The 27,979-nt window shown below is 48.3% G+C and overlaps 2 protein-coding genes across 4 annotated transcripts in view; one reads left to right on the plus strand and one right to left on the minus strand.

Moving 5' to 3' along the window:
• Dnajc7 (DnaJ heat shock protein family (Hsp40) member C7) overlaps positions 1-20,140 on the plus strand; it is a 39,253-nt gene extending 19,113 nt beyond the window's left edge. For 2 of the 3 annotated variants that reach the window (XM_028856892.2, XM_037201312.1), the window contains exons 2-14: positions 620-708; positions 3,243-3,367; positions 3,714-3,827; positions 6,096-6,170; positions 9,825-9,943; positions 11,407-11,560; positions 11,932-12,096; positions 13,206-13,297; positions 17,871-17,944; positions 18,277-18,423; positions 18,614-18,766; positions 19,353-19,415; positions 19,827-20,140. In XM_028856892.2, the coding sequence (XP_028712725.1) occupies positions 620-708; positions 3,243-3,367; positions 3,714-3,827; positions 6,096-6,170; positions 9,825-9,943; positions 11,407-11,560; positions 11,932-12,096; positions 13,206-13,297; positions 17,871-17,944; positions 18,277-18,423; positions 18,614-18,766; positions 19,353-19,415; positions 19,827-19,864 (1,408 nt within the window). In that variant the 3' untranslated portion in view covers positions 19,865-20,140. The remainder of the gene's footprint in view (positions 1-619; positions 709-3,242; positions 3,368-3,713; positions 3,828-6,095; positions 6,171-9,824; positions 9,944-11,406; positions 11,561-11,931; positions 12,097-13,205; positions 13,298-17,870; positions 17,945-18,276; positions 18,424-18,613; positions 18,767-19,352; positions 19,416-19,826) is intronic. The other variant, XM_028856893.2, reaches the window with a different exon arrangement.
• A 955-nt stretch (positions 20,141-21,095) lies between these two features.
• On the minus strand, positions 21,096-27,743 carry LOC114682839 (2',3'-cyclic nucleotide 3' phosphodiesterase). The gene is made up of 4 exons (XM_028856894.2): positions 27,617-27,743; positions 25,744-26,410; positions 23,590-23,729; positions 21,096-22,565 (listed from the first exon to the last, which is right to left on the minus strand). The coding sequence occupies exons 1-4, from the start codon at positions 27,617-27,619 to the stop codon at positions 22,116-22,118; spliced, it is 1,260 nt and encodes a 419-aa protein (XP_028712727.1). The 5' UTR covers positions 27,620-27,743; the 3' UTR covers positions 21,096-22,115.
• Positions 27,744-27,979: the final 236 nt, after the last annotated feature.

Here is a 27,979-nt window from a genome sequence, read left to right on the forward strand (position 1 = left end):
TACCATGTAGGTGCTGGGAACTGAGCCCAGGTCCTCTGGAAGCAAGAGCAGCAACTGTTGTTCACCAGTGTGCCTGCCATCTCTCCAGCCCTGGTTTGCTGTTTGGAGAGTAGATCTCAGATGATGCAGGCTGGCCTCGAACTTAATGTAACCAGGCTTGACTTGGAAATCCTCATCTCTTGACTCTGTATCCTAAGTGTGGGGTGCAGGCTGTGGACACCACACCTGGCAGACTTTGTTATATTGTATTTTGTTTTTGAAACAGTCTCAGTTTGTAACCCAGGCTGGCCTGGAACTTACTGTGTAGCACAGGGTGTCCTCAAATGCCAAGCAGTCCCCTCTGTCTGAGCCTCCCCAAATTGAGGAATTTCAGGTGTGAACTACTATGTCTATCTGAAAGGAGTCCTTTTAATTTAGTTTGAATGTCTCTGAGTAGAATGTGAATAGGCTGGGTTATTTCTTTTGAACTCCTTGGGGTCCATCAGCCTGTTGGACAGATCTATAAATCACTTCCAGTATCATACTAACTTGAAGCTTGGCCCTAGACCTCACACTGCTCCAGTGAGGTTAGAGGGGCCATCCTGAAGTGTAGTAATGTGGCTCTCCTTTTCCTTTCCAGGGAAGCAGAGTCCTTCAAGGAACAAGGGAACGCATACTATGCTAAGAAGGACTACAGTGAAGCTTACAACTACTATACAAAAGCCATAGGTGAGAAAGAAGGACCTGGTGGCTGCGTAGACAGGTTTATTGCCAGACCTGCTGCAGGGGTTCCTGCCTACAAAGCACCTTTTGCTTAGTGAGCTGGTGAGCTCATGACTAATCAATCGTCTTGGGATCAGTGATTTTTTTCCTAGTTGAGATGCCCAGCACATGCATCTGATTGTTGGTGCTTCCTTTTTCTATCTTAGGAAATAGCCTTTGAGGATAAAATTGAATCTTATCTCCATGCTTTAATTTGCCAGAATATTTTATTTATTTTTATGACAGTTTCATGTAAACCAGCATTGAACTTGCTTTTGTAGTTGAAGATGATCTTGAACACACACACAGCAAGAGCTCTTGTTTTGTTGTGTCCTGTTGAGGCGCTGGGGATGAAATCAGATCTTTCTGAATGCCTGTGTAGAAAGGCTCTACCTTTGTACTACAGGCCAGCCCCTAAAGCCATAACTTTTAAAATTGGGTGCATCATTGCTCTTTCCATTTCTACAAATAGAAGTTCGGCTGTTACCTTTAGAGAGAGTGTGTCAGCATAGGAAGAGATTACATGCAGTCCAGGGTTTCTGCTTGCTCTCTACTTCTCATTCACCCCCTCAGGCTTTTTATTTTTATTATTGTTATTAGTGTGTGTGTACATTCATGTGTGCTTGCTGTGGCACATGTGGAAGTCAAGGAAACTTGCTGGAGTTGGTACTCCTTCAGCATGTGAACCATGTGGAATGTAACTTAGGTCATGGAGCTTGACAAATGCCTTTATTTGCTAAGGCTGGCCCTGCTTGTTTTTTAAATTAACATTATTGAAAAGAAATCACATACCTAAATTAATGAGACTTTACAGTTAGAAAAGGCATTTTGAAGCTGTGGAGCATTACATTAGATTTTACACTTTTACTGTCAAATACATTTTTAATATACTTATCCATCACTAAAACCAAAAAACTCCATGACAGAATGAGAACTAGATAAGCTTTTAGGTTTATATCCTCTTTTATAACTTATGTCCATTATCTGCATTTAGTCTTTACTCATGTCCAAATAGTTAACCCTTTCTTGTTTCTTTTCTGCATGTTGCACTATACTTACATGTGTGTTCATTTGTTTACAAAGTATATAGAAGTCATAGGCTACAATTTGCACATGAGGGAGACCATGTAGATTTTTTTTCTTTCTGAGATGATGTGATCTTGCTTACTATTACACATTCTAGGTCCCTCAGTTTTCAGCACATTTTGTGATTGCATCTTCCTTAATTGAACAGAATCCCATTTCTATGGACATCGAGGTTTATCTCAGTTCTTGGCTGTAGGGATCATCCTCAGTTGCTTTTCCACATTAGTCATGGAGGCAGAGTCTCTCAGTCAAATCTAGAGCTAGCTGATAGCTAATTTGTTCAGGGAGTCCCCTATCTGTGCCCTCTGAGGTTGGAGTTACAGGCAGGTCACCATGCTTGCCCAGCATTTACTTGGGTCTGGACATCTTTTTTTTTTTTTTTTTTTTTTATGCTTTATAAAAGCGCTTTATTTGAAGAAATATTACAACATATAAAAACTACATAAAATCTGGCTTGCCACCTGCACAGTGGCGGATCTGATAAAATACAGAATTAAAAGCAAAAATCTTTCAAGATTCAAATTGCACAAATTTTTTTTTGAGACAGGGTTTCTCTATGTAGCTTTGCGCCTTTTCCTGGAACTCACTTGGTAGCCCAGGCTGGCCTCGAACTCACAGAGATCCGCCTGCCTCTGCCTCCCGAGTGCTGGGATTAAAGGCGTGCGCCACCACCGCCCGGCGGGTCTGGACATCTTGAAGGTGATTCTCACTGTATGACAAGTGTAAATACTGAGACAGCTCTCCAGGCCTCCCTTGAAATAGTTTCTCTGAGACATGGCCCTCTAGTTTTAAATCAGTAGCCTGGGCTGAACTTTTTGTTTTGTTTTGTCTGAGACAGCCTCACTATGTAGCCTTGGCTGGCTTGGAACTGGCTACCATAGACCAGGCTGGTCTTAAACTTAAATGATCTTCTATTTCTGTCTCTGGAGTTCTGGGATTAAAGGTTTGAACCACCATACCATACCCAGCTGAACTTTTTTTTTTTTTTTAAACTTTTTTTTTTTTTTTTTTTTTTTTTTTGGTTTTTCGAGACAGGGTTTCTCTGCGTAGCTTTGCGCCTTTCCTGGAGCTCACTTGGTAGCCCAGGCTGGCCTCGAACTCACAGAGATCCGCCTGGCTCTGCCTCCCGAGTGCTGGGATTAAAGGCATGTGCTACCACCACCCTGCACATATTTTATATTTTTAAATTTTATGTGCATTGAGTGTTTTATATGTGTGTACATGGTCCCCACAAAAATTAAGAGGGTATCATATCAGATCCCTTGGAATGGGCATTACAGATGCTTGTGAGCCACCATATAGGTGCTAGGATCAAACCCGAGTCCTCTGTAAGAGCAACAAGTTCTCTTCCTCACTGAGCCATCTCTCTAGCCCTCTGTGCTGAACTTTTTTGTGTTCTCTTACTTTTCCTATAGATATGTGTCCTAAAAATGCTAGCTATTATGGTAATCGAGCAGCCACATTGATGATGCTTGGACGGTTCCGGGAAGCTCTCGGAGATGCACAGCAGTCAGTGAGATTGGATGACAGTTTTGTCCGGGTATGTAGTGTGGCTCTTTGGTGAAGGCTAAGTGTCTACCGTTGTGTTCCTCTAGCCCAGGTCTGCAGATCATTCTCTAGAGTGCTGTCCTGAGCAGGGCAGATACTGCACAGTATCTGCCCTGTAGCTGCTAACCATCAGGAGCACTTCCTCTTTCCATTGTGATAGCCACCACCATCTCCTAATTGTGACAAATGTCCCCTGAAGAGCAAGAGCTCCCCTTGAGAACCACTCCCCTAGCCTTCTCACCGTGTGTTGGTTGGTTTATGGAGTGTTTGTTGTTGGTGTTGATTTTTTCTGCCTCTGCAGTCATACTCCTTTCCTTCCCTCTGTGCTCTTTCTCTAGGGACACCTCCGAGAAGGCAAATGCCACCTCTCACTTGGGAATGCAATGGCAGCATGTCGCAGTTTCCAAAAAGCCCTAGAACTGGATCATAAAAATGCCCAGGCACAACAGGAGGTAGGTCTGATCTGCTAGTCTGAGAGGTGATGGTGTGGTGCATCTGGAAGGAATGGTGGCCCAAAAGACAGGACTGCCAGTCCCACTTCACCAGCAGCCACACTTAGCTGACTGAAGGCAAATCTCATAGTCTCTGGAACTGTTTCCTTAACTGTTGAATGGGTTTTGAGTCTGTAAAAAGTGGAAGGTTTCTGAGATGACTGACTGGCTATCGAATGGGCAGATGCTTCAAGGAACTAAGTTGAGTAAAGTTAAAGCATTTGAGTAAATTCAAGGCTGGGATGTAGCTCAGTTATAGAGCACTTGTCTAGCATGTTCTGGAACCAGGATTCAGACCTTGGTGCTGTCAAAAAGAATTAGAGTGTGTTCAAATCTGGCTTAAGTTGGTAGCACACATCTTTCAGTTCTGCCCTCATTCAGTTGGTGCCTAGATGCATTTTAGTGAGCATCTCAAAACTGCCCAACTCCTAGCCTGCACTGTGTGTGTGTGTGTATATATATATATTATTTTTTATTTTTTTGGTTTTTCGAGACAGGGTTTCTCTGTGTAGCTGCGCGCCTTTCCTGGGACTCATTTGGTAGTCCAGGCTGGCCTCGAACTCACAGAGATCCGCCTGGCTCTGCCTCCCGAGTGCTGGGATTAAAGGCGTGCGCCACCAATGCCCGGCTTTCTGTCTATATTTTGTGTAACTCGTTGTATGGCTTCTGTCTTCCTAACAAGAAGTTCAAATTAAGCATAAAGTTTGGGTCTTGCTCTTTCCTATTTTCTCTTAAAAGATAGGGTCTCAGGGCTGGGAATGTAGCTCAGCAGGCAGAGTGCTTGCCAGGCATGGATGAGGCCCTGGGTTCAATCCCCATTCCCAATAAACCCATACATGGTGGTGCATACTTTTAATCCCAGATACATAATAAGTGTAAGGCTAGCCCAGGGTACATGAGACCTTGTCTCAAACAAAAAAGAATGTCTCCATGTAGCCCGGGCTAACTGGCCTCATCCTTCACCAACATTTTTAGGAAATACTCAATTTAATTCTAATTTTCCTTACTCTGTGTGTGTGTGTTTATGTGTGTACTAGAAATCAGTGTGTTTTGTGGTTTTATTTTGTTTTTGTTTTTAAGCTTATGTGTGTACATGTTCTTGTTTGTACGAGGGCAGGCTTGCACTGGCTTTGGTAATCATGTTAGAGATCAGGGTTGCTATCTTACCTTCCACCTTGTTTGGAACAGGGTCTCTAGTTTTTGTCTTTGAGATGAGGGTCTCACTATGTACCCCTAACTGGCCTGGAACTCACTACATAGACCAGGCTGCCCTTTGCCTCTCAAGGGTCGGGATTAAAAGTGTGCATTACCATGCCCAGCAAGACAGAGTCTCTTCTTGCTTCTACATCCTCACCCAGGCCAGCCGACACTCCAGCTACTAGGGAGTCAGTCCACTTTCCCACCCCACCCTGCCAGAGCAGCCTGGGTTTGCATGTGCACACGGCCATGTCTGTTTCAGTGTAGGTTCTGGGATTTGATCTCAGTTTACACACTGAGTCATCTCCTTAACCTTGCTTTGTTTGTTTGTTTATATATGCCACCTGTATATTCATGCCTACAGAAGCCAAAAGAGTGCGTCAAATCCCCTGGAGCTGGAGTTACAAGTTGTGAGCTTCCTAATGGGTGCTGGGACTGAACTCAGTACTAAGGAAGAAGAGCAAGAGCCCTGACCACTGGGCCATCTCTCCTATACCCCGCTCCATGCCTCCTCCACTTTTAATTGGATTTTTGAGACAAGATCTCTCTGTATCTCAAGCTATCCAACTCAACGTGTAATTCAGGCTAACCTCAAACTTGATATTCTCCTGCCTCAACCTCCTGAGTACTGGTATTATAGACATGTACACCGTGCCTGGTTCTTTGATGTGACCTTTTTCCCCTTCTCTTTTGAGATAGGGCTTCATTGTGTAGCTATGTAGCTCTGACTGGCCTCACACTCTCAGAAATCTACCTGGCTCTCTGTCTTTTAAGTGCTCGGATTGAAGGCATCTGCCACAATGCCCAGCTTCAGGTATTTTGTTGTTGCTGCTGAGGCAGTCTGAACGTGTAGCCTTGGCTGTCCTTTAACTCACCACATAGACCAGGCTGGCCTCAAACTCAAGAGATCTGCCTGCCTCTGCCTCCCCAGTGCTGGGTTTACAGGTGTGTGCCACCACACCTGGCCTCACTGATATTCTTGAAAGAACAAATTCATCAACCTAAACTTAATGTATTTTTTTTCTGGTGTAGTTCAAGAACGCCAATGCAGTCATGGAATATGAGAAAATAGCAGAAGTGGATTTTGAAAAGCGAGATTTCCGGAAGGTAAGGTAGAAGTGAAGGAGCTTCCCCTCCTCGGTACTGTTCTAGTACAGAGAAACCTAGTATGATACAGTGTCACTTGAATTTGGTTTTCAGTTTTTGTCTCTCTTAAAAGTTATTTTCTTAATTATATTTGGCTTTTTGATAAAAAGCAAAAATCAACTTGCTTATTCCCATTGATTACATAAGGTAGTATCTCAGGACTGTACTGATTAATGAAGGAAATGCCACTTGGAAATAAATACAGGGGTTGAATAATCCATTTTTCTCTGATTATGAGAGTTAAACTCTTTCTTCTGTGGAATAGGTGCTATAAAGCAGAGTGTGGAGAAGCCCTTATTTATGTTTTTGGAGAGTGTGTGTAATCTGTTGCCACACCATCCTGCAGCAGTCTCCCAGCCTCGGCCTCCGGAGTGCTGGCTGAAGTCTGAGCCACCACTGTCTTTCAGATGGTATTTTGGGTCTTGCTGTGTCGTCCAGGCTTGCCTGAGACTTGGCAACCCTCTTGCTGCTACTATACCCAGCTTGGTGTTAGACCTTAATAAACATTACGGTGTGTGGTAGTTTTTGACAATCTGTGTGTTAAAGGGGATTGATGTATCTGAAAATTTAATATGAAAGTTCCAGGATCTTTCTAGATCTTGGAGTTAAGCATGAAGTATTGGTCCCTCTGTTTCTTAGATGCTAAAGAGAACTAGCTTTCACTACAGAATCAAAGCAAGAAGTGGAAGGCCAGCAGATACCAAAAATCCTAATCGGGAGATTTTTTTTTTAGGGTCCATTTGATGAAGAGATTTCAGTCCAAGGGAGGAAGTTGTTGCCTCAAATGTAGGAGTTTGCTCAGGGCTTTCAGTAGCAAGTGTTGAGTAAATGTTTTGGGGAACAAGTAAGCATCCGTCTTAACCCTCATATTGTGAGGGCCTTTGCTCGGGAATTAATACATCTGACGAGCTTGTGCAGAGTCCCAATAATCACTATCGTCTTCCTCCTGCTGGGTGGCTTTGATAATCATAATGTCTTTGTAGTGTGATTCATGCTGTTTGTTTTGTGTGTGTGTGTGTGTGTGTGTGTGTGTGTGTGTGTGTGTGTGTGTGTTTGGAGAGCAGTTCTAACTACTGTCACGTTTTTTCTGAGGCTCACATAGGCAAAAGCTTTGTCTTGAAAGCAGTCTTGGATTTCTTTTCTCTCTTGCCTACTCTGGAGCCAGCATCCTGAGTTTGTGACAGAATCCTCTGTCTCTGACATCCCAGCCCCCCCACTGTAGCTCATGGTGATGTCACAAATGAAGAATTATGATCCTGGCAGGGGAAACAGATGAACTTGGAAGAAACAAAGATCTTGTTTGCCTGCAGCTGTCCCCACTGGGGACGCGTGGGGGTGGGAGGCGAAGCACTGAGCCTCCAGCTGATGCTCCGCACCACGGGCAGAGCCGGCTCTGCATAGAACGCTGTCCTCGGGAGGCCAGAGGGTGTGGCCGCTGAAATGGTGACTGGCTTTTTCCTCTCCTTCTCCTTCTGTTTGAAGAAATCAGTACCACAGCTCCACCTACTTGATACTTCAGTGGTCATCACTGTCCCTGAAACTTGCAGGGACCTGTGCCACCCAAGGAGTGCTGCCATCTTATCGTCTGTCTTGGCAGCACAAAAAGTCTTAGTGAACAGCTCAGTGTTTCAGTATTTACTTTCTTGCTTGTGGGTTTTTCTTTTTTTGTTTTTGAAACAAGGTTTCTTTATGTAGCCTTGGGTATCCTAGAACTCAGAGATCTGCATGCCTCTGCCTCCCCAGTGCTTGGATGAAAGGCGGGGCCACCACTGCCTGGCTTTTTTTGTTTTTTGAGTCAAGGTCTCTATATAGCACTGGCTGTGCTGGAATTCACCTTGTAGACCAGGCTGGCCTTGAACTCAGAGATGTGCTTGCTACTGCACCCATCTTAATTGGGTTTTTTATCTCAATTTTTGAATAGATCTCATTCATGGTGCAAAAGCTAAAAAGTATGAAAAAAATGTTTAGTGATGAGTTCCCTTCAAACAGGCCCTCTGATTGGCCTAGTTTTTACTCCTCTTTCTGCTCCCTGTCCCCAGTGTCAAGCATGGTAGGTAAGAGCTCTACCATTGACCTGTCCACAGTTCATGTAGCTTCCATTTTCTTGTACCATGTTGTTGTACATACATCAGATATAGATTTTTAGTTTTGTTTGCATGAAAGGTAGTGTACTATTCATATTCTGTACACCCCCACCCCCCGCTGAATAGGTCTTTCCACAGTAGTACATGGAACATTTGTGCATTTTACTTTAGAGTTAGAGTATACCATTATAGCAATGTACATTGATGAAAGTTATCTTTCATTGCTTTTAGAATTCATATTCAGAGTCTTAGAGGTAGTGGTGTCCCCAGATTTCTCCTTTGGTCTGCTATTCTTAGGGAGAATATGATTTAGTGAGGCTATCCCAGGAATAGCAGCTAAATAGAAATGAAAGCTCAGAGAACAAAGTTGTGAAAGGAGAAAGGGGCGTGAACTCATGGAGACCTATGTAGCTGAAAGAGTGAACTCACTGCAGCTTGGTAGATGTGTGAGATACTGGGCTTGAGGTTTCCACACAGCAGCCTGTAGGGAGTAGTAATGTGACAACCGTTAGAATCCTCCGAATGGACTTTCACTGAAACTTGTATACTGAGATAAATGTAAAGGCCAACCCAGTAGTTAGCTGTGAAACTTGATGGGTGTGGTGGCAAACTGCTTTAAACCCAGCACCTAGGAGGCAGAAGAAGGTAGATCTCTGTGAGTTCAGGGCCAACCTGGTCTAAATGGTAAGTTGTAGGCCACCTAGAGCTACACAGAGAAACTGTTCTTTCAAGTGTTTTCAAAAATTAGTTGGTGTATATCAGTATTTTGCCTCCATGTATGTCTGTACTGTGTGCATGCCTAAAACACTTATAGGCCAGAAGACAGCTTTGGATCCCTTGGGACTAAAATTATAGACAGTTGTGAGCTACCATGTGGGTTCTGGGAATTGAACCCAGGTCTTCTGGAAGAACAGCTAGTGCTCTTGAGCACTGAGCCATTTCTCCAGGCTTATAAACACCCCCCCCCCAAATCTTTTAAGTAGGTGAAGCTGTTGTCACAGGAAAAGAAGGAAGACAGCAGTTTCTGTAATATGTGCAACACTGATTCAGTGCCAGGTTATTCTTGCCATTCTTGTCTTGCTTAGCAGGTTAAGCCTTACAAACACTGAAAGTAGTAAATAACAGTGTCTGTGAGAAGAATGTGAGCTTTGATCCTAGTCAGTGTGGGTTCACCATGGAGGATGCTTAGCTTGGTTAAGGTTAGAGGATCTGGAGTCCTGCTGTATGTAAGGTAGAACTTGGGTGACCTAGAACCTTGCTTGGTTCTCTATTTCTTAGTCTTCTCATCACTAAAATAAAAGTAATAATATCACTTATTAATTCTGTGGGCTAGTAAAGTACTTATTATTAGCTGTCATTATATGACTCTGCTATTCTCATTTTATTGTTTTCATTGAATAAATATGTATAAACCACTAAGCAGTGAACCCAGGTAGTGTCTGAGCATTGAGTCTGTTGTTGTGACCAAACTCAAGTGAAGACATTTCTGGAGTCCAAGATGAAGAGCTTATTTGCTTTCCTCTTCCCTTAGGTTGTTTTCTGCATGGACCGTGCCCTAGAATTCGCCCCTGCCTGCCATCGCTTCAAAATCCTCAAAGCAGAATGTTTAGCAATGCTGGGTCGATACCCAGAAGCACAGTTTGTGGCCAGGTACGCAGTCTGGCCAGTTCATCACTGAGATGCAGATAGGACCTGCAGGTGCTAGCTGGCTGCTCTCTACATCTACATGAGAGCTGTGGGTGTGTCAGCTAGGCTTGTTCAGACCTTCCTGGAGTTAAAGCCAAAGGTTAAATCAGATTAGATCCAAGACCCACAAGGTACGAAGGATGTAGTGGTGCAGCAGGTGCTTGAGCGTATGTGAAAGAATTTAATGAGTGTGTGTTTGTTTTAACCTTTAATTTCATGTCTATCTAGGATAGAAGGACAACTCGTTGGGAGTTGGTTCTCTCCTTCCACCTATGGAAGGTTTGGGGGATTGAACTTAGGTGGTCAGGCTTGGCAGCTAATGCTCTTAGCCGGTGAGAAGTCTCACTGGCCTGGGTTGGTTTGTTTGAATGTAGTCCTTTCTACTCCAGGAAACTCTTTAGCTATCCATATAGTAACTATTTTATTCTTTGCAGGTCCCAGGTCTCTATTGCAACTGCTCAGCTCTGCCCTCTGCCATTATAGTGCAGAAGCAGCCACAGATAATAGCTGAGTTGGTATAAATCAAATTTTATTTACATGATCCAGTGGCAGGGTTAGGGGTATAGCTCAGCAGTAAAATGTAGCCTGTGTAGCCTGGCTTCAGTCCCAGTACCATAGGAGTGGTAGGGAGGCAGTTGCCGAAGTTCTGGCATGGTGTGGCTCATGGGTAGACCTTGTACTTAGCTTGCGCTAAGCCTTTAGTTCAGTTCCTATTACCAAACTATAAGGGGGAAAAGAAATAAAAAATAGTAAAAGAAAGGACTTACCCTGTGGGCATTAGTTTTTCAACCCATCTTCTAGTCCAATAAAAGATTGTGAGGCACACCCAGGCAGGGGGGGTGGTGGTGGTGGTGGTGGTGGTGCTGGTGCTGTGGTGCTGGTGCTGGTGCTGGTGCTGGTGGTGGTGGTGGTGGTGGTGGTGGTGGTGCTGGTGCTGCTGCTGCTGCTGCTGCTGCTGCTGCTGCACGCCTTTAATCCCAGCACTTGGGAGGCAGAGGCAGGAGGATCTCTGTGAGTTCAAGGCCAGCCTGGTCTACAAAGTGAGTTCCAGGACAGCCAGGACTGTTACCCAGAGAAATTCTGTCTTGGAAACACAAAAGAAAAGATTGTGAGACACAAGAAATGTGTTGGGTGAGAATAGTGGTGGGGAGAGGTTGGGCTCAGCGGTAAAATGTTTGCCTCTCGTGTACAAGGTCCTGGGTTTAATCCCCGATAATGCTGGAGGTGGGGAGAAGGAAGAAGGAAAAAGTTATTGACGATAACGATAGGTAGTTTATTTTAACAAGGTTTGGAAGTAGTTCTTAGGAATCTGTTTACCTGTGAGTACTTTGAATACTAGAGCCATGGTGGAGGAACAGTCTGACCACAGATGGTAGGAATGGTCAGGACATTCCAAATCACAGCTGAATGTGTTCTTTTTATTGCAGTGATATTTTACGAATGGATTCTACCAATGCTGATGCTCTGTATGTCCGTGGTCTTTGCCTTTATTATGAAGATTGTATTGAGAAGGCCGTTCAGTTTTTTGTGCAGGCTCTCAGGATGGCTCCTGACCACGAGAAGGCTTGTATTGCTTGCAGAGTAAGTTCTTGGCATGATGACCTAAGAATCAGAGTGGGAATAAAGCTTCCTTTCATAACTTAAGTTATGAGTGAAACTAGGGCTATAGCTCAGTGGTAGGGTGTCTGTTTATCATTCCTGGGGGCCTGGGTTCCATCCCTGGTACTAAGTGGGAAGAGAGGAGAATAATGATGCTGGCTAGACTGGAAGAATTGAGACTCAGAAGGACTGTGACAGCTCCATTTGTCACTTTGTCAGAGCATCCCTGAGCATGGGGGGGGGGACGACTGTCCTATCAGACTGCTGGGTTGAAGAAATTGAAAATGCTATCCTCACTGTTGAGAGAACTGAGGCTTTCTGGGTTGAACTGACCACACCTTGCTTTTCTCTAGAATGCCAAAGCCCTGAAAGCCAAAAAGGAAGACGGGAATAAAGCATTTAAGGAAGGAAATTACAAGCTAGCATATGAACTGTACACAGAAGCCTTGGGGATAGACCCCAACAACATAAAAACAAATGCTAAACTCTACTGTAATCGGGGTACGGTTAATTCCAAGGTAAGCGTTTGGTCTGGGATGTCAGAAGTCATCGGAGATCTGCTCAGCAGGAGTAAGCCAGATACAAGAGGGAAGGATGTCCCTGTCTTGTAAGGAACTACCTTCTGAGGTGCAAACTCACTATTTTGTGGCATTGAGACCCTGTGGGGCAGCTTGGCAGGCTGTCCCTCCTGTCTGTCCTCCTCAGTTGTCTCTTGGCATTTGAACAAGTGTCTCCTCTTTACATTGGTGCTAGGGTTTGTTTATTCTTCAGGAGTGAGATAGAGGAAACTAGCAATGTTCATTGGGCTTTTTAAAATCCCCAAGTAACCAATCGTCACCATGTATAACTGAGAGTGACCAAAGTCGTCCTGTGACCCTATCCACAATGAGATAGGTTAGGCTTCTGCTTCTGTAGAATTCTAGTAGTTAAAAATTGCAGTCTTGGCAAAAAAAAAAAAAAAAAAAAAAAAAAAAAAAAGCTAGGTGTTGGCGCACACCTGTAATCCCAGCACTCGGGAGGCAGAGGCAGGTGGATCTCTGTGAGTTCGAGGCCAGCCTGTCTACAGAGCTAGTCCAGGACAGGCACCAAAACTACACAGAGAAACCCTGTCTTGAAAAACCAAAAAAAAAAAAAAAAAAATTGCAGTCTTGGGCTGGAGAGATGGCTCAGCGGTTAAAAGCACTGGCTGCTCTTCCAGAGGTCCTGAGTTCAATTCCCAGCATCCACATGGTGGCTCACAGCCATCTGTAATGAGATCTGGTACCCTCTTCTGATGTGCAGGCATACATGGAGGCAGAACACTGTATACATAATAAATAAATAATTCTTTAAAAAAAAAAAAAAAGCAGTCTTTCTGGTCCCTGTAGTTGACCTGTGGAAGAGTGAAGGGTGGGACCGTGGGACCCATCGTTTTGGTTAGGCACTAACATGACGTGCTAAGGAACTTAACAGTGACTGGCTTTTATCACATAGTAAAGAAACCAGTTTGGAATTTGGTGTCCTTAGTCCTCTGATTTTGCCAGTGACCAAGAACACGGTAAGACAGGGATCTAGCCATGTTCACAGTTTCTGGACTTCTTCCATCAGAGACGATGTGAAGTGTGATTGCTTGCTCTCTCTCTTGAAGCTTAGGAAACTAGATGATGCCATAGACGACTGTACAAATGCGGTGAAGCTCGATGATACCTACATAAAAGCCTATTTGAGAAGAGCTCAGTGGTGAGTGCCGCTGGAGGGGGGACAGGCTTGCCACTGGTCAACTAGGGGAATTGCATTGTGGTTGACAAAACAGACCCAGGGATGTTGTGAGGTCATTTGGTCCTTCCCCCTGCCTCTAGGTGGGATTGTTCCAGCCCTAGACTATCTTTATAGACCTCCAGCCGAGGAGATTGCACACGCTCCCTCAGTCTCCCATGCCTGTGTCTAACGCCCCTCACGGTCAGTAAGTTTCCTCTGATGCCTGACCCAAATTCCTTCTGTTAACATGTGAATCCATTTCCTTTGGAGACTTTCTTTTGTGGTGTTCACTTCTGCTCTAACTTGGCACAGTGCTTGGCACATCAGTGCTCACCCAGTGAGTGTTCTGTTGAATGGATGGATGATGCTTGGAAGAGGGAAGAAGGAAGGGTTTTTAGAGACGGTTGAGCTGTCCCTGCCTGTTTGTCATGGGCAGGGAAAGCACGGTGGAAGGCGATTTCACTTGGCTCTGGTACAGCTATATAAAAAAACAACTTTTGATAGACTCGGGATAAACAGTCCATGCCAGGTGTGCCAAGCACAGTGGGGCAGAGGATCGTGCCTACTCCTCTGCCCCAGATGCTAGGTGCTCCCCAGCCTTTTTGTTCATTTTACTCGTGAATCCATTCCCCTGGAGAATTTTATTCAGACAGAACAGTGTCAAGGGCTAGAGTGATGTCTCAAAAGTATTCTTCAGGCTTAGGTGTGGTGGCATGTGCCTAGAACTCTGTTGTAGCAGGAGACTCACACCATTAGCGCAAGCAGGGCCAATTTGGGCTACATAGTTATCCAAACCAGGCTGGGCTACAGAGTAAGACTTTGTCTCACAAAAAATAGAACAGGGGTGGGGAGATGCCAGCCAGTAGGGACCTGAGATCAGATCTCTAGAACCCACATGCTTTCAGATGTCTGGAATTCCAGCACTCCTACAATAGGAGAATCCCTAGCAGCTCTCAGGCCAGGTTGCCTGGCCTATTATAGGGTGGTAAACAAGAGACCCTGTCTCCAAGTGGGAGTGAGACAACGCTACTCAGTTGTCCCTTCACCTCTGTGTGTGTTCCTTGGTGAGTGTGAGCCTGCATTCACACAGAAACTGCACACACCACAGCTCTGGGTTTAACACCTGGCACAGTGAACCAAAAAAAAAAGTCATGTCATTTCCTGCTACTCTCTAATCGAGAACTTCCTGATTGTTGTTGTTTTTAAGATTGACTAGGCTGGCCTCAGACTTACATATAAAACCAGGATGCCTTTAAACTTCTAATCCTCCTGTCCCCACCTTTCCCAGGTGATGGGATTGTAAGCCTGCAGCAACACCTTTTGTATGTAGTTCATACGTGCTAGGAAAGCACTAGACAGGCTGAGCTACATCCCTGGGCCTGTGACAGGGTTTTCCCCATCTCAGCCTGGGGCAGTGGTTCTGGTTTTAAAGATTGAAAAGGAAAATGAAGTTCTTGGGTGACATTTCCCCATTGCCCGTTTTCATTCCTAATTATAAACTGTAAAATCTAATTGCACAGCCACTGATGTTTGAACCAGAAACTCCCTCATCCGCGGTACAGAACCTCGGATTCTCACCACTGTGATAGGAAAACTGCTAGAGTTGTGTTATTGATCCTGGGAAACTGGCTCTTACTCATTCCATCTTCACACCCCACTGCCAGACAGAAATGGAAGGCTGGGCTGGATGGAGGTATAGCTTAGTTGTATAGAACCTGCCTCACTCACATGTGTGAGGCCCTGGGTTTAATATCGCCCTGCTCCTTACCCCACAAAAGAGAATGGAAGTTGGTAGGCTGCTTGCCTACCATGCACAGAGCCCTGGATTCAGTCCCTGGCACTGTATAAATTGGGCATGGTGTTTCATGCCTATATCCCAACACTCAGGAGGATCAGAAGTTCAAGGCTGGGCTAGAGAGATGGCCATTGGATAAAGGAGTTTCCCACTAAGCTGGACAGTCTGAACTCCATCCACAGGACTCACATGGTGGGAGCAGAAAACTGACTCCCAAGAATTACCAACTCTGACCTATGCACACTGTCCATATTCAAGAGCGTATACAATAAATGTATTTTTGGGTTTTTTCAAGACAGGGTTTCTCTGTGTAGTCCTGACTGTCCTAGAACTCACTCTGTAGACCAGGCTGGCCTCCAACTCACACAAATCCACTTGCCTCTGTCTCCTGAGTGCTGGGATTAAAGGTGTGTGCCACCACTGCCCTGCCAGTAAATGTATTAAAAAAAAAATAAAAATAAAAAATTCACAAGTTCAAGAACAACCTGGGCTACATGAAACTGTGTCTCAAAAAATGAATAAAATTAAAAACAGCAGCAATAAAAAAAAACCCTTTGGCCCAACTAAAGACTTTAAGCAACACAATATGCTATATAAGTGGTTTTCTTTTCAGTTTTCTCTAACAGCAAAAAGAGTGGCGTCCTGTAATATCTACTTGCCTGATGCTGTGTACCGTGGGAAAGGGATACGTGAAGAGTAGTCCATTCTTAGTCTGCTAGGAGACAGTGGAGTCGAAGATGGTTTTGTTTGTGTGTATGTGTGCTTATAGTCAGCAAAAATCAGAAATTGCTTTATCTGACAAGTCCTTGTTTTGTGTTAAGGATAGAACTGCTCTTGAGTGGCTTTTTGCCTTTGAAACTCCACCTGAGTTGGGGGGGCGGTGGACACTTAGACATAGTTGGCTGAGAATATAGTAACAGTCCCCTAAAGCTGGTGGACTGCTAAAACATGCCAGCAGTTAGCTCTAGCCTTCCTGGAGGCCTGACCATTGTACGGTTGGGCTCAACTCAGCCTTAAAGTTGGGCAGATGGCAGATGTTTGCCACCTCACTTGCCACAAGCTAGAGCGATTCCTCTTCCCCTTAAAGCCTCATTTTCTACCTTTTCTTCAACATTTAAGAGACTTGGAAGGGTATTTTTGATTTTTAAAACGTGCAAAATAACGCAGCTCCTGATTGGCAACTCTCACACCTGTAAATCCCAGTACTTCAGAGGCTAAGATTGGAGGATAGCTAGTTCAGGGCCAGCTTGGGCTATGTAGTAAGTTCCAATCCAGCCCAGGCTGCAGAAGAAGAAAGACCTTGTCTGAAAAAAATAACAAAAGAATGCAAGTCATTGTCATGGTACTTGTTTAATACATTATGCACAGGCCTAGAGATCAATCATGTCAGGGTTACTAATGCGTCAGATTTTGTTGGTTTTTTGTTTGTTTGTTTTTCGAGACAGGGTTTCTCTGTGTAGCTCTGGCTGTCCTGGAACTCACTCTGTAGCCCAGGCTGGCCTCCAGGTCAAAGTTCTGCCTGCCTCTGCCTCCTGAGTGCTGGGATTAAAGGTGTGCACCACCACCTGGCAATGAATATTAAATTATTTTACTTCACGTTATCTAATGCTTTGCCCTGTGAATTGTTTGTCTATATTCCTAGTACCCTCTGTCTGTAGGACATTGTGGGCATTTTTGTTTTGTTTTGTTTGTTTGTTTGTTTTGTTTTTTAAAGTCGTAGATGATTATGTTTCCAGAAATTCAGAGGTGCCTAAGATGTCAAACTTCTTTTTGGCCAGCCACATTGGTATCAGCCTCCCTGCCCTGGCCTCCAAAGCTGATGTGTGTAAAGATGGGCTGGCACGATGGAAGTATCAGCTGTTTCTCGGGAGTTTAGCAGATGTTGTGTCTGATAGATGGAGAGGACAGACTTGGTGCCATCTGGTCATAAGAATTTGGGGGGCTGGAGAGGTGACTCAGTAGTTAAGAGTACTGATTGCTCTTCCAGAGGACCCAGGTTCAATTCCCAGCACCTAGATGGCAGCTCACAACTGTCTTTAACTCCAAGATCTGACACCCTCACAGAGACATACATGCAGGCAAAACACCAATGCACACAAGATAAAAATAAATTATTTTTAAAAAAGACGACAGCTTAGTTCTGTGGGAAACACTTTCAAAGTCTGATACTCTGCCTTTTCCCTTCAGTCCTCCCATTTTGGCCTAGGGATCCCTCTGCTTTTGTGCTACTGAAATTGAAGCAAGACTGTTGAGAATCCCTTCTTGTGTCTCACCTCTACCTCTGAGATTGGTTGATCTTAGTGGAAGCATTCATCAGCAGCCTCCACCCTGACCTTGATCCTTCTAGTAGCTCAACTAACCCCACTTGTAGCCTGGGTTGGAGCTGGCCCTGCATGTTCAGAGCTCTTTCACAGCAGTTTCTCTCTATGTTCCAGTCCGAGGGAGTCAAGTAGGTGCCTTCACATGACCTTTCCTGAGGCGGCCCAGCTGGTGGGCAGTGCTGTGTCACCAAGAGCTTTCTCCCCAGCCACTGCCTGCTTCTAGCAGAGGATCACTGGCTGGGTGCGAAATGCCATGAGGCTTCTTTGCCTTGAGGAACTGAAAGTTAATTCATTTTTTAGATAAGGGATTCTACTGTTGGATGAAACATCCTATGGAAAGTGTGTATCTCTTGCATGAGTCTTGCCTTCTCCCTAGAAGGTCCCACAGGCCATTGCTTTTTGTGTCTGAGTGCTGTATTACCCTGTACTTCCTTCTCAGTTACATGGACACAGAGCAGTATGAAGAAGCTGTACGGGACTATGAAAAAGTGTATCAGACGGAGAAAACAAAAGGTATGAGAACAAAGGGCCATCAGACTCGGGGAGCTGTGGCCTTGTAGGTCCTAAATTAAAATGTGGGATGATTTGATGTCTCACTTAGGAGTGGACCTGGAGCTTATTTGATCACTAGCCTGGCAGCAGGCAACAGGGTTCCTGCTTAGGCACCTGTGTTCTGGTTCTAGCTCCTCCCTCCCTGTCATTTTCACTTCCTCTGTCTTCAGAAGGAAGCACCAGAAAAGACCCTTTTGTGGTTACCGAGGCTTCCATCCTCCGGGCAGCTGGGCTGGGACCCAGCAAGGGAAACACAGTTGGATCTGTCTGTTGATGTCACCTGTCTCCCTCAGAACACAAACAGCTCCTTAAGAACGCACAGCTGGAACTGAAGAAGAGCAAGAGGAAAGATTACTACAAGATCCTGGGAGTGGACAAGAACGCCTCTGAGGACGAGATCAAGAAAGCTTACCGGAAACGGGCCTTGATGCACCACCCAGGTGAGCTCTGCAGAGGGGTACAGCAGGAAGAACCACAGGGCAAGTGCATGGGCACCTAGGAGACTCGCTCTTCAGTGGGAAGAAGGGGGTGCTGAGCTCCCTGTCCTACAGAATGTGGGAGGCGCCACATTCCAAACTGGGACATAAACAGACTGTTTTCCTGTGACCCTGGTTTCCCTGAATCCTCTAGATCGGCACAGTGGGGCCAGCGCTGAGGTTCAGAAGGAGGAAGAAAAGAAGTTCAAGGAAGTGGGAGAGGCTTTTACCATCCTTTCTGACCCCAAGAAAAAGACTCGCTACGACAGTGGGCAGGACCTGGATGAGGAGGGCATGAACATGGGCGGTGAGTTGGTTTGGGCTCCTGGAATGAAGATGGTCCCTGTAAAACATTTTTTTCCCTAAAGCACCAGAAAAGGCCCTGTTGTTGGTACCAAGGCTTCTGCCCTCTAGGCAGCTGGGCTGGGACACTCCAGAGGTAAAGTCCGTAAGTGGTCAGCCAGTGATGTGAGACAGCAGCAGGCTGTCACAAAAAGAGGAGCTAGGACGGGAGCCACCGGGACTGCTGGGGCTTGGCAGAAACGGAGCCCAGTGCTAGTTCCAGGAGTCAGGGTCTGCAGTCTGCTGCCTTGAGCTTGCTGACACTCAAGTGAAAAGTGAGCCATCTCAGTAATAGCCCAGCGTTAGAGGAGGCAGCGTAGTGCAGATGACATTTCTGAGTAAGGAGACAGTAGGCAGAGCAGGCTGAGGCAGAGCAAGCTTTCCCTCTGGACTGCACTTGGAGGAGAACAGATGCCAGAACTGGGGTGGGGGAAAGGTTTGCTAACATCTAGGCTGAAATGATGTAAGTGATAGTCAGAATTCTACTTCGTCTGGTTCCTCAGACCCTTCTGATTTTCCCCTTTTTTGGTCCTTTCCATGCTTCTCACCAGATTTTGATGCAAACAACATCTTCAAGGCATTCTTCGGTGGCCCTGGGGGCTTCAGCTTTGAAGGTGGGTATCCCTGCTGCTCTTGAGAGCTCCCAGGTGATAAGCCAACACTGACCCCTCACTCAGTCTGAGTGGAGACAGCTGGATCCTTGGTCAACAGAACGTGTATGCACTCTAGTGTGCTTGGAACCCTTCTCAGTGCACTTGGCAGGGTCAGAGAAGCATCACCAAGGCCCTTAGTATCCAGCCTTGTTCACTAGAGCAAATGTGTTCAGAAGCTACACACAAAATGCACCTCCAGCCCAGTGGTTGGGTGTGCCTTGCATGCTGGCCCTTGCATTCATGGCTCAGACTATTTGGTACCCTTGGAGTCTCTGTGTTTGGATTAAGCTGCCCTTGAAGACTTCTGTAACAGCTATGGTTTTCCTAAGGAAATCCACAGAGCAACTAACAAGCCTTTCTTTTCCCTTTCAGCATCTGGCCCAGGGAATTTCTTCTTTCAGTTTGGCTAATGAAGGGCAACTACTCAGAACCCAGAAAATGCAGACTTGCTCAGTTTAACCATGAATGTGGACGGTTCACCTCCTCCATCGTGTCCCCATGTACTTAGAGCAGTTTCGTTTTCTCAGTTGGGTGCCCTGTGTCTGTATGAGTGGGGTGAAGGAAAGGGAGCCAGCGCTGAGGACTGGGGAGGGGAGGGAAGCCAGGGGTAGACAGGGAGGCAGCTTGTGAATTTTTGTTGTATTGTTTAACTTTATTAAAAAAGAAAATAAAATGTTTTGACCATTTTTTTGGTCCTTAGCTTTGGTAGCTTCTCTGTACCTGGAGTTCATCCACGAGCACAGGTGCCTGGTGTGCATGTGCATGTGTGTGCGCTCTCTGCTTTTGTTTGGTTTAGATGGTCTTGGGCTGCCCTGGAGCAGGGCAGTCCTCCTGCCTCAGCCCTATCCAGTGCTGGGATTACAATATGAGCGACCACACTGTCGTGCTCGTATTGTTCTGTCACTGTGGGCTTGAGGACGTGGACATGAAAACAAAATTCTGCTCCTGACCTCCAGGCTCTTTTAAAGTTTGCCAGGCAACTCCAGAGTCAGGCCGCTTGCTGGCTCTAAAGGCTCATGTTACTGGAAACTGTGAATACATGACTGGTCTTGTTTCCTGCTTAAGATGGGCAAAGTGGAGAAGGGCCCTGTAGCCTTGTCTACTGCTCAGTCCAGTTACTGTTCCAGGCTTTGAGCTAGACTGCAGGTGCCGACGGTACAGACAGCCAGGAGAGAGGCCTTGAACCAGAGTGGCCGGAAGGTCAGGCCGGGCCCCTGAGCCTGGGGGAGCTGTTGTATGTCTTCTCTTGTGTTTGAAGAACACTGACTTACGGTGGCCTTCCCCAGAGACCCTGCAAAGCCCATGCTGGAAACTCTAGGCCTTGCCGAGAGGTCTTTGACTGGGCCAAGGACACCTGCATGTGGTCGCCTTAGCTGTCAGATAAAGGCTTTGTGCTCCAAGTCCCTGGCTCCCAGCCAACCCCCACCTTCTGCATGAGTCTGAAGCCAGCCTCTCCTTTCTGCTTCATGAAAGCCAACACTGTTCAGCTGCCCAGCCTCATCACAGCTGTGCCCAGCCAGCAGAAGGGAGACAGGACCGATGGCCCCAAGCTGTGGGACAAAGCTAGTCTTAATGTACCCAGCCCTGGCCCCCAGGGAATACTGAGCTGGACATAGAAGGCCAAGAGTGACTGCACACAGCTAGGATTAACATGATTTATTTCAGTATCAGTCTTAGAAGTTGCTGAGGTGGGCAAAACCAGGGTAGGAACATAAATCCCAGATTCTGGGGTGACAACCCAATTAGCAGGGTCCTGTTACTGAGCAAAGGCAGAGTGAGGTGTTCCAGGAACGACACACATGATCTTGTTCAACTTCCCCAGAGCAGAAGATGGAGCGCACTCTGGCCAGCTCAGGGCCCCCTCCATTGGCTCTTGGTACCCACCACCCTCCTTTAGAGGAGGCCCTAGAGGCACCATGGAGGCAGGATGGGCTGGGCAGAAAGCAAAGCTGGAGCTTCTCAGGCCATGTCTATCTGTCCTCAGTGCCTGTCCACACAGCAGTGGCACGCTACTGTGAAGGGTGGGTGGCCAGTGGGAGGCCAGAGATGTGCTTCTGGTGATTCCACTTCTCCCCTAGTGATCACACTCTTCACCTAGTCACAGTGTGAAGGAGGTGGCAGGGACGTAGGAATGACCAAAGGTGGGAGGTAAACCCCTTTACACACCAGGAAATAGCCCAGGCCGCCTTAGGCACTATAGTGATTAAAAAATAAAAGACTGGTACCCAGGGATCTGACCCCTCTCAAAGCTACCACTGTTTTCCTGTGGCGTAGCACTGTCCTTAGCATGATGTGTGCAGCTCTGAGGTGTGCCCAGCTCTAGATGGGCATCAGGCAGGGGTCAAGGGAGGGTTAACCAGCTCCTGGATGTGGGGCAGATGTGGCTCCAGGCCCAATAGCCCAGTCTTTTATCACCACTGGTCCAGGTTCCTGAATGGCGTCTTCCTCTCCCCACCCGCCTGTGTTGAGAGCTCCAGTGTTACGGGGAAGAGGCTGGGCAGGAAGGGGCTGGCAGTTACTTTACAGACTCTTAAAAAGTTACAGGTAAGTTAGCTTCGAGTAAAAAAAAAAAAAAAAATCTTAAAAATCAAATGGAAGGCATGTTGCCCTGTCCACCCCTCGGCCTTCTAAAGAGCAGAAGGGGTAGAGTGGCATGAACCCTCAGATGATGGTGCAAATCTGCATGGCACCCCCCTTCCGGCTGCCATGTATGGGCACAGGTTTGCCCTTCCCATAGTACCCCGTGAAGATGGCCTTGACCTCCATCTTCTTGGTCAAGCTCAGCATCCAGCGCCCTTTGCCCAGGGAAAAGAGCTTGCCCCGGGGGAGCTCACCCACCTCCTCACCTCGGCTGCCCCCCTTCTCCTGCTGCAAGATCTCTAAGAGGTCAAGGCCTGTCTGCACGGGCTGCACGTCGGCAGCACAGCCCAGGGTGATGTGAGCTCGGCTCCCTGGGGGCAGGCTCTCGGAGGAAGACGGCTTGTCCACGTCGCTCGGCCACAACAGCAGCTGCTGCTCATTCAGCACCACCTGGGCCCCGGCCGTCTTGGGTGTCACAAAAAGGGCCGAGATGGACAGTTTGAAGGCCTTGCCGTAAGATCTCTTCACCACCTGGGGAGAGGGGGACCCAAGTTAGAGGGACAGCTGACAAGGGAGGGCCACCCCCAGAGGAGACTGAGTGCGCCTGTGCGGGGGGGGGGTCTCTTTTAAAAGGCAGATCAAATAGACAGACACCAGCCACTCGGGCACCAGACACAAGCCCCACTTACCAGGCCCAAGGCGCTACGTGTGCCGCTAGCCCCTCTGGGCCTTGGTTATTCACTTGTGAGAGAGGGGTAACCCTAGAGCCTACCTCTGAGGAGACAGGATTAGCAGTGGTGGTGAAGAGCCGGGACCAGCTACTGCTCACTCCACGGCTCACTCCACTCACTCGATGCACTGTGGTTGGCCTCTGCTTACACCTCTGGCCATGCCTGATGGCGTGGGACAGGTGCTTGGTTAGTTAGCATTGCTAACTGGGCCACAGAAAGGAGCAAGGGTCAGTATTCAGCCACTCCACTGGACTGGCTTGGAGAACACGGGTGACCGAAGCTACGAGCACCTGGGTCCTGGGGAGCTACCGCCTGAGTGAGGCTTGGCCAGTACAGAAGCCGTAATGGTGGCTGGGAAGGCAGTGGTGAGGGAGGTTAGGAACTGGAGTTAAGGATGGCTGCATCTGGCTATGGGCTGTGTGCTGTCCGTCCGATCAGGAATGGGTGTTTCACTCTCCTGAGCCACTCCTTCCCTCAAGAGACTGGAACCCAGTGCAGCAGGCCCTCTGGAACCCAGGAATCTTAGCACTGGGGACTCCGGGACTTAACATGGGTTCAAGAGGCCAGAGAAGGAGCCTGTTGCAGCCTGGCATTCTCCATGAGTCTGCTTGAGGGAAAAGGCCCTTTGAGCAGGTTCTGGGGACAGATGGACTAGTAAGTCCCTAAGAGGGTAACACAAGAGCAGAGACTAAGCCACAGACAGGAGGAGGCCACGCTTCTCCAGCCACTGTGTGATATCTCTGCCTCGTGCCGCAGCTCCAGAAGATAGTTGAACCCACTCACCCTCCCCTCCTTCACCGGGGTTTCCCTGGGTGAGAACTCACATCCTGCTGGGCATATTCTTCTGCCCCGGTGGCCTTCCCGTAGTCACAGAATTTGGTCGTACAGTGCAGAACGCCTGGGGGTCTCTTCCCAAAGTAGCTGACCAGCTCAAGCTTCTCCTTGGGTTCATCCCCAGAAATAACTGCAGAAGAGAAGATCCAGTCATGGCAGTGAGGCAGTGAGCAGGGCCTACCAACACCTACCACAGAGACTGCGGGCCCTGAGGGGGAAAATGGCCCCCACTGAGATGTTCTCACGCAGTCCGCTGAGCTTGGCTCATCTCCTAGGTGGAGATGCAGCTGAGTTGGCAGAGTGCTGACCTAGCATGCACATCGCCCTGGGTTGAGTCCCTAGCATCTGGGATAGTAGATGCAGGAAGACCAGGAGTTCTGGGGGGGGGGGGGGTGCCCGCCTAGCATGCATAGGGTCCTGGGTTCAATGCTGGGCGGGGAACAATTTAAACTCTAACCATGCTGGTTTCACAGCGTATAGATCTTTACATCTCTGAGTTCTAAGGCATATGTAATAGCGCTAGGCAATTCTAGCCAAAGGCTGCCGGCGGCAGCGGCGTCATACCTGGAAAGGGAAAGCAGGATGAGAAGGTGGGTACAGGGGAAAATGGAACACATCTTGCCACTTACTAGCCATGTGGGACAGATACGTGGTTGACTGTTGCCAGTCCACTGCAAACACTGCCACAGTTCCAGGTGCCATACCCCCCAGGTTCCTCAGGGCCTGAGATTACAGCAACCATTTCACCCAGGGGTGACCATACCTTCCAGTGCCCTGCCGGCATGCTTGGGGGAGAGCACACCAAGAGCCTGGAACAGGAAGGGTCCTGACAGTGGGACAAGGGGCTGAGGACGAGAATGTCAAAGCCGATCTTCCAGACTCCAAGCTTTGTGGCTGTATTCAGTCTGGCTCCTCCCTGTTTGTCCCCAAAGGCTAACCGTTCCAGGGATCTTCTATTCTGAGTGTGCCTTATGAGTCTCCGATGTCTCCTGCCACACCCTGAGCAGAAGAGCATTCTGCTCTTTTGTGGTCAAAGCCAGCACCAAGCGGCAATCGTGCCCAAGCCAGGACCACCAGCTCTGGCCAGAAGCCCTGGCTCTGGGGGTTGCCCCTCACTCTGTACAGGAAGTGGGCTGGCTCCCTGCCAGCACCTTTCTTGTAGAAGGAGCCTCAGGAGCCCGGAAACAAGTTTTCTGAGAACTCACACGGGCACAAAGGACCTGCTGGCCTCTGAGTGATTTAGCAACAGAATGAAGTTATTTCAAGTTTGCAGACCAGCTAGAATCGAGAGACTAAAAAACAAGTTTAAAGAGACCAGGCATGCGGGAAGGCAGTGGCAGGACGATTACTGTAAGTCAGAGGCCAGCCATGGGAGGCAACATAGTGAGATTCTGTCTTAAAAAAACAGACTCAAAGGCACAGATGGGCTAGGGATGACAGCCTGTGGGACACTGGGGGGTTAGGACCCTTGAGGAGCCTTCCCTACCCCAAAGCTACCCGTTTACTCCAGCCAACAGCCCTTGCCAGGAGGGAATGCGGCGGCTGGATCCTACCTAGGTACAGGTAGCAACTCATAGCATCTCTGAGGATGTCCCTTGTGTGGAATGTTCTGGAAGGCATGAAGCTGAGTTCTCTAGCCCTGGGAATGCCATGGCAGCACCATGGGGAGCTGAAGGCCTGAGAACCATCCCCAGGGAAGTCACAATAGGCTTGATCTTACTATTTTTTGTAGCTGAGGCATCTTATCTTTTGCATGGGGAAAAAAAAAATGTCTTCTGCTGCAAAAATTGAGTGAGTTTGACAGCCTTGGGCCAGGGTCTCCCTCCAAGGTTAGAGCATATAGTGGCATTTCCTCTGCTGAGAGTCCCTTAGTTTTCCCACCTCCAAGACTCGGATGGTGGTCTTCATCCAGGCTGGGAGAACGGTGCCCGGGAGAAGTGGCAGGCTGCAAGAGAGATGCTGTGGGCATCCGGACATAGCACCACCTGCTTCTACCACTAAAGCCTTGCCTTTGGCTATGCCTGGCAGCCGCCGCCTGTATCCTCCACCCCTCCACCCCCATCCTTGGATGCCTGGCAAAGAGGACTCTCTGACCCTGGCCAACATGGATTCAGCTGCCCTGCTCCCTCCCCACAGCCACCTACAGTGTCGAAGCTCCTTCTTGAAAGCCTTGTGATTCCCCAGCTCTTCCAGAAAGACCTGGCCAGCTTTGCGGAGGGTCTCGGAACTCTTTTTGGTCAGGAACCAGCCAAAGTAGAGCGGCAGGAAGTCCTTCTCCAAGCCGGGCTTCAGCTTCTTCAGGTCCTCGGCTGACAGCTGCCACTGGTTCTTCTCCTTGAGCTGGGCACAGTCTAGTCGCCATGTTGTCTTGGGCTCCACCAGCACCACCTGGTACTGGTACTGATCGGCCATTTCAAAGAGCTGGTCCAGTCGCTCCCGCTCGTGGTTGGTGTCATCAAGCACCAGAACCCTGATGTCCCGGCGGCAGTAGGCGGCCAGGTCCTCGTCCAGCCGCTTGTACTCCTCGGAGAAGTCTGCTCGAGAGCCCGGGTTGATCTTGTAAGCGTCGGCAGATACCATCTTGGTGCCGTTGTGGTATTTATCCACGATGTGCCGAGCCAGCGTGGACTTGCCGCTGCCTGGCAGGCCCCGCAGGATGAACAGCGTCTTGCACTCATGCAGCGTGGCCACCGTGTCCTCATCCTGGAGGAAGGGGAACTGCAGCTCGGGCTTGTCCTTGGCTCCCGAGGATGACATTTTTTTGAAGATCTTGGGCAGGAACGTGTGACTCTTTCGGGAAAAGCTTGTGTTCTGCGTAAGGAGGGGAGAGATGTCAACCCACAAGCACCAAACCCTAGTCTTTGGCCTACTTCTCCCAGCGGAGGATCGGCTGCCAGCTCAGGAATCCCCGGGGCCTAACTTAAAGCACCCTTGGGTGGCGGGTGCTCTCCTCAGCAGGGAGTGGTGGCTTTTTTTCTCCCAGTCGGTCCTTCAGTATCTTCAACAGCAGGGCGGTGGTGGGTAGAGGGAACCTCGGCGGCGACACCACCTAACCTCTTATTCTCCTGCCTCCGAGGATCCCTCTGCTGCCCTTCAGTGGCAGTGCATGCAAGGGAAGCGAATGCCTATGGCTCCCCGTCAGCCCCAACTTATATACTCTTGGCACCTCTTAAGGATGTCCCTATTTGTAGGCCTGAGGCACTATGTATGGGCAAAGCCACAGCTGCCCTGGCTCTCTGGGTGTGCAGAGGAGGGTGAGGGCAGAGGAGGGTGACCCAAAGACCGCCTCCCTCCACCCAACAATGGCATCGGCAGATAATACTCTCTTGTCTGGGTGTGGGGGGACAATGGTCCCACAGAGGGCTGGTGGGGGGCAGGGCAGGAGAGCATTGGACAAAGGGCCTCATTCAGAGCCACCTCCTCCTCTGCCCTCTCATCTCCCCCCCCTCTGTAGGACTAGGCGGCACAGGGCACCTGTATTCAGGGATTTCTGCCCCCTACTTTGCTGCGTGTTAGCAGTACCTCTCTAACAAAAGCAACAAGTAAGGGCAGTTTCAACTGTCAGCCACACCGGCTTCCGCCTTTGGTGTGCACGCAGAGAATTCAGCTGGCTTCTGGCTTCTGTATGGCCTTGTGCAGGAGGCGGTGGTTAGGAACCCACTCCTAACGCCAGTTCCCAAACACCCCTAAGCTCTGGTGTTGCCCGGGGGGCCCAGACCCACTTGCCAGCTGGTGTCCCCAGGAAGCATCAACTTCATCTTTCAGGCTACTGGATTTCCTTCCTCAGCGGCTTTGAGACAACCTCCCCCCTCCCCGTCCCCAAAAAAACAAAAACTAAAACAAAACCTTCCCCGCACCCCTTGCCTTTGAGCTGCCTTGGAGGGCCCAGATGTTGGACTTCAACTCCAGAACCTGGCGCCCCCATTTGCAAGCCACTTCTGCCCAAGCGTTTCCCAAGACTCTCGCTTTCTGTTAAGTCTCTCTCCCGCCCGGCCCCCACGCGTGCGCTGCGCTCACCATGATGAGTGGGCGCACCGCCGTCGCCGCCTTTGCGGGCACCGTCTCCGGGACCGCCCGCCTGCGCGAGGGACACCGGCGTCTTGGGGTGTCAGGACCACACGCGCGGGGCGCCTTTCATAGCCCGGGGGCGGGGCACGTGGACGGGGCGGGGTCAGCCCTGGCCTCTGCGCACGCGCTCTCGGGAAATCGAAACCAGGGTGCTGGGAAGCAGCGGTCTGAGCCTTGGTTGAGCGCAAAGGCACACCTGGACTCTCTGTGCCAAAGTTGAAGATTAACTTTTCTTTTTCCTGACACAGGGACTCACTATGTAGCCCTGGCACTCAATATGTAGCCCGAGCTGGCCTGGTACTCACAGAGATC

The sequence above is a fragment of the Peromyscus leucopus genome, chromosome 8b (genome assembly GCF_004664715.2).
Source record: "Peromyscus leucopus breed LL Stock chromosome 8b, UCI_PerLeu_2.1, whole genome shotgun sequence".
In the NCBI taxonomy this organism is placed as follows: Eukaryota; Metazoa; Chordata; class Mammalia; order Rodentia; family Cricetidae; genus Peromyscus; species Peromyscus leucopus.